Source organism: Salmo salar, chromosome 03 (genome assembly GCF_965601325.2).
Source record: "Salmo salar chromosome 03, fSalSal1, whole genome shotgun sequence".
Lineage (NCBI taxonomy): Eukaryota > Metazoa > Chordata > Actinopteri > Salmoniformes > Salmonidae > Salmo > Salmo salar.
In genome coordinates this window covers 67,647,450-67,653,515 of record NC_138293.1, presented here as the reverse complement: position 1 = coordinate 67,653,515, position 6,066 = coordinate 67,647,450, and the positions used below count along the sequence as shown (strand labels likewise).

General features: G+C 40.7%; 1 protein-coding gene across 1 annotated transcript; it reads left to right on the top strand.

Annotated features, from left to right (window-relative positions):
• Window positions 1–868: 868 nt before the first annotated feature.
• Window positions 869–1,851, top strand: LOC106601294 (gamma-crystallin M3). Its single transcript, XM_014193401.3, has 3 exons — window positions 869–960; window positions 1,136–1,375; window positions 1,531–1,851. Exons 1-3 carry the CDS (start codon window positions 934–936, stop codon window positions 1,804–1,806), a joined length of 543 nt encoding a protein of 180 aa, XP_014048876.3. The 5' UTR covers window positions 869–933; the 3' UTR covers window positions 1,807–1,851.
• Window positions 1,852–6,066: the final 4,215 nt, after the last annotated feature.

Here is a 6,066-nt window from a genome sequence, read left to right as displayed (position 1 = left end):
ATTGTAGATCAGAGGAAAATATTATGTTTTCATAACCTCAATATTGTAAAAACTATCTTAATTTTGACTTTAGGGGACAGAGAGTACCATTGTGTGTGAATTAACTATACTGTAATATCTATAAAGTATTATAACAGTCTATGAATTATTATTAACTGTTATTAACTATTTACAGACCCTTTATAAACCCTTTATAAAGGCTTCTTTAAAATAAGTGTTAACTCTTTTTTTCTTTTTGTAACGCTAGAGGAATTAACAAATGTATATATTTGAAATATTTTTTAATACAATTGAAAGTTTTGTAACAATTTCTGTAGTATCTTGTTATGAACCATAAATGTTAGTTAAGTTAAGACTCATTTTTGATGATATATTCACTGGTTAGGAATGTCGGTCTACATGAAGTCCACTGAGGTTTAAGAACGGTTAAATCAGCACACTGAACAAAAGATGAGTAATAATACATAGTTGAACCTAACAGGTTAACCCCAGATTTTCACTCTATTCAATATGTGTGATTTCTGATAAATGTCTTAAATCAAATGAGTTTACCATATAACAATGAGCCATGTATCACCAATATTTTGTAAAATAAGATTACAAAACGTAGGAAAGCATTGTGACATGTACTGTATGGAGAACATTCCTTTTCAAGGCTGTTACTAGCTGTTGTAAACTCTCAAAAGGCTTTATGTTACTTTGTTTGAGAAACAGACAATTGAGAAAGAGTCTTTCTAAAGACACTGAGGGATCCAGTCACTGGAAATGAGGACATAACCTCAGTGGCCTCTGCAGGCTTCTATAGCATGTTGCTGGGTCAGGGGTTTGAACAATGGAGCTAGGAATTCTTTAGGTTTGGTCAGGTATAAAAGAAAGGGTTAAACCAGGTAGGAATCAGTTCAGGAGCAGCAACCAGCAGCACAGTGAGCAAACATGTCCACCAGCATGAACATGGGCAGGGTAAGTTTAAAACCAAAATATATACTTTAATTTTCATAGATTGTTATGCAAAGACCTCTAGTGTTCACGCACCCCCAACTACAACATTAAAGTTATTTAAAGTTCCTACATTTCTCAAAAATGTTTGTTTCATAAAATATTTTAGTTAATAGAAATTATCCCTTTTTATTTTCAGATCGTCTTCTACGAGGACAGGAACTTCCAGGGTCGTTCCTATGAGTGCAGCAGCGACTGCGCTGACATGTCCTCCTACCTGAGCAGGTGCCACTCCTGTAGGGTTCAGAGCGGCTGCTTCATGGTCTACGACCGCAACAACTACATGGGAAACCAGTACTTCATGAGGAGGGGAGAGTACTCTGACTTCCAGAGTATGATGGGAATGACTGATATCAGGTCCTGCCGCACGATCCCAATGGTAGGCCATATGATATTTAGTCTGCTGTTAACAGCCCTGCTCGAAGTAGCTATGTGAAGTCCATAACCACACAAATCATATTGGCTCGATGACGCTTTTCAACAGTCTGATGTATTCAGTAATTCATTCAACATATTCTTATTTCCTCCTAACAGCACAGAGGATCCTACAGAATGAGGATCTACGAGAGAGATAACTTCGGAGGTCAGATGCACGAGATGATGGACGACTGTGACTCCATCATGGACCGTTACCGTATGTCCGACTGCCAGTCCTGCAACGTGATGGATGGCCACTGGCTGATGTACGAGCAGCCCCACTTCAGAGGCAGGATGATGTACATGAGGCCCGGAGAGTACAGGAACTTCAGGGATATGGGCATGAGTGGCATGAGGTTCATGAGCATGAGGCGTATCACTGATATGTGCTAGATATGTTATGTTGACCAAATAAAAGTGATTGGTAATCCGTAACAATTGAGTGTGCTACATCATTTCAATATTTGGTGTTTTGTGTTTCCATCTGTATGTATGATATAATATAGGCCAATTATATATACTACCGGTCAAAAGTTTTAGAACACCTACTCATTCAAGGGTTTTTCTTATTTTTACTATTTTCTACATTGTAGAATAATAGTGGAGACATCAAAACTATGAAATAACACATACAGAAACCAAAAAAGTGTTAAACAAATCAAAATATATTTTATATTTGAGATTCTTCAAATAGAAACCCTTTCCATTGATGACAGCTTTGCACACTCTTGGCATTCTCTCAACCAGCTTCACCTGGAATGCTTTTCCAACAGTCTTGAAGGAGTTCCCACATATGCTGAGCACTTGTTGGCTGCTTTTCCTTCACTCTGCGGTCCGACTCATCCCAAACCATCTCAATCTGGTTGAGGTCGGGGGATTGTGGAGGCCAGGTCATCTGATGCAGCCCTCCATCACTCTTCTTCTTGGTAAAATTGCCCTTACACAGCCTGGAGGTGTGTTGGGTCATTGTCCTGTTGAAAAACAAATGATAGTCCCACTAAGCCCAAACCGTATCTGGCGTATCTCTGCAGAATGCTGTGGTAGCCATGCTGGTTAAGTGTGCCTTTAATTCTAAATAAATCACAGACAGTGTCATCAGCAAAGCACCCCCACACCATAACACCTCCTCCTCCATGCTTTACGGTGGGAAATACACATGCGGAGATAATCCATTCACCCACACCGCGTCTCACAAAGACACGACGGTTGGAACCAAAAATATCAAATTTGGACTCTAGACCAAAGAACAAATTTCCACCGATCTAAGGTCCATTGCTCGTGTTTCTTGGCCCAAGCAAGTCTCTTCTTCTTATCGGTGTCCTTTAGTAGTGGTTTCTTTGCAGCAATTCGACAATGAAGGCTTGATTCACACAGTCTCCTCTGAACTAGAATAAAGACCTCCTCCATTCCTGCCATTATTGAAAGAGATCGTGATACCTTACATCTCAAAATAGGGCTACTTAATGTTAGATCCCTCACTTCCAAGGCAGTTATAGTCAATTAACTAATCACTGATCATAATCTTGATGTGATTGGCCTGACTGAAACATGGCTTAAGCCTGATGAATTTACTGTGTTAAATGAGGCCTCACCTCCTGGTTACACTAGTGACTATATCCCCTGCGCATCCTGCAAAGGCGGAGGTGTTGCTAACAATTACGATAGCAAATTTCAATTTACAAAAAAACCCGACGTTTTTGTCTTTTGAGCTTCTAGTCATGAAATCTATGCAGCCTACTCAATCACTTTCTATAGCTACTGTTTACAGGCCTCCTGGGCTATATACAGCGTTCCTTACTGAGTTCCCTGAATTCCTATCGGACCTTGTAGTCATAGCAGATAATATTCAAATTTTTGGTGACTTTAATATTCACATGGAAAAGTCCACAGACCCACTCCAAAAGGCTTTCGGAGCCATCATCGACTCAGTGGGTTTTGTCCAACATGTCTCCGGACCTACTCACTGCCACAGTTATACTCTGGACCTAGTTTTGTCCCATGGAATAAATGTTGTGGATCTTAATGTTTTTCCTCATAATCCTGGACTATCGGACCACCATTTTATTACGTTTGCAATCGCAACAAATAATCTGCTCAGACCCTAACCAAGGAGCATCAAAAGTCATGCTATAAATTCTCAGACAACCCAAAGATTCCTTGATGCCCTTCCAGACTCCCTCTGCCTACCCAAGGATGTCAGAGGACAAAAATCAGTTAACCACCTAACTGAGGAACTCAATTTAACCTTGCGTAATACCCTAGATGCTGTTGGACCCCTAAAAACTAAAAACATTTGTCATAAGAAACTAGCTTCCTGGTATACAGAAAATAGCTGGAGGCAGGGCTTTCTCCTATAGAACTCCATTTTTATGGAATGGTCTGCCTACTCATGTGAGAGACACAGACTCAGTCTCAACCTTTAAGTCTTTATTGAAGACTCATCTCTTCAGTAGGTCCTATGATTGAGTGTAGTCTGGCCCAGGAGTGTGAAGGTGAACGGAAAGGCACTGGAGCAACGAACCGCCCTTGCTGTCTCTGCCTAGCCGGTTCGCCTCTCTCCACTGGGATTCTCTGCTTCTAACCCTATTACAGGGGCCGAGTCACTGGCTTACTGGTGCTCTTCCATGCCGTCCCTAGGAGTGGTGCGTCACTTGAGTGGGTTGAGTCACTGACGTGGTCTTCCTGTCTACATATACTGAAGTGTATGCATCTCCAATCTAAAATTAAATCTAGAATCGGCTTCCTATTTCGCAACAAAGCATCCTTCACTCATGCTGCCAAACATACCCTCGTAAAAGTGACAATCCTACCGATCCTCGACTTCGGCGGTTATTTACAAAATAGCCTCCAACACTCTACTCAACAAATTGGATGCAGTCTATCACAGTGCCATCCGTTTTGTCACCAAAGCCCCATATACTACCCACCACTGCGACCTGTACGCTCTCGTTGGCTGGCCCTCGCTTGATACTCGTCGTCAAACCCACTGGCTCCAGGTCATCTACAAGTCTCTGCCAGGTAAAGCCCCGCCTTACCTCAGCTCACTGGTCACCATGCAGCACCCACCCGTAGCACGCGCTCCAGCAGGTATATCTCACTGGTCACCCCCAAAGCCAATTCTTCCTTCGGCTGCCTTTCCTTCCAGTTCTCTGCTGCCAATGACTGGAACGAACTGCAAAAATCTCTGAAGCTGGAGACTCTTACCTCCCTCACTAGCTTTAAGCACCAGCTGTCAGAGCAGCTCACAGATTACTGCACCTGTACATAGCTCATCTGTAAATAGCCCATCCAATCTACCTCATCCCCATACTGTATTTATTTTCCTCCTTTTGCACCCCAGTATCTCTACTTGCACATTCATCTTCTGCACATCTACCATTCCAGTGTTTAATTGCTATATTGTAATTACTTCGCCACCATGGCCTATTTTTTGCCTTACCTCTCTTATCCTACCTCATTTGCACATGTTGTATATAGATTTGTCTACTGTATTATTGACTGTATGTTTGTTTATTCCATGTGTAACTCTGTGTTGTTGTATGTGTCGAACTGCTTTGCTTTATCTTGGCCAGGTCGCAGTTGCAAATGAGACCTTGTTCTCAATTAGCCTACCTGGTTAAATAAAGGTGAAATAAAATTTAAAAAACTCACTGTAGTGTACATCACTTTGGATAAAAGTGTCTGCTAAATGGCATTTTATTATTAATATTAAAATATGTAACATTAGTGTGATTTCTATGACGCTCATGTTGTAAGTCATAGGATGATAATTTTCATGGAAAACATCCCCCTCTGAATGTTTTCAACATAATCCTTATGAAAGCCTTTGTTTGTGGTTGCACTACTAATTTCATATTTTAGATGATCTTTTTACATTTCATGAAGACTTCCAAAAGCTCTCATTGGCAATTTCATTGTTTTTGTGTTCACATACAAAACACAAGGAGATGAGTTGATATCACCATCGTGAATCTGATTGTGGGTCCAAAGCAGCAATATGATGATGTTTAATGGCCTCGCCTCATTGGAAAAATGTGTACTTCTTCTCAGTCCAAGTAAAAAAAAAGCATTTAATGAATTTAGCTTATTTCAATCCACAAAAATGTGCGTGTTAGGTAGATAACCTAAAAAAATGGGTGGAATATCAAGCTTTTGCTGCATCGATATCAGGCACACCATTAAGCCAAAAAGTATCTCTGATAAGACGGAAACGCAGAAGCTCAACAGGATTCAGAGCAGTCTTCCGGGATTTTTACATAGTAAAAACGTATCACCCCAACCAAAATGCTATTGTCACTGACAAATATGAAGTATTCTTGTACACATTTTACAATGGCTTTCCCATTGAGCTTACATATTACAGTAAAGGTGTGTGAAATATCTATCGTTTTAAGAGTAAATTGAAAATCCATTATTGTGTACTCTTTACTTTTTAATGACTGGCTCAACAACTGTTCCCTTGGCAAGTAGTCTGGGTAGCCATTTGAGGTCTCCTTGGGAAGCACTTAATTTACTCACCTGTTGCCATTTCAAACTTGGGCTCTTGAGTGGCACAGTGATCTAAGACATTCCATCTCAGTGTAAGAGGTATCACTGCAATACCTAGTTCAAATCCAGGCTGCATCACATCTGGCTGTGAATGGGAGTCCTATA

Excerpts from the sequence above, each read along its gene's own strand:
- LOC106601294 (XM_014193401.3), top strand. The coding sequence starts at position 934 with ATGTCCACCAGCATGAACATGGGCAGG. Across the intron at positions 961-1,135 it reads CCAGCATGAACATGGGCAGG|ATCGTCTTCTACGAGGACAG; the intron begins GTAAGTTTAAAA and ends TTTTATTTTCAG. Across the intron at positions 1,376-1,530 it reads CCTGCCGCACGATCCCAATG|CACAGAGGATCCTACAGAAT; the intron begins GTAGGCCATATG and ends TCCTCCTAACAG.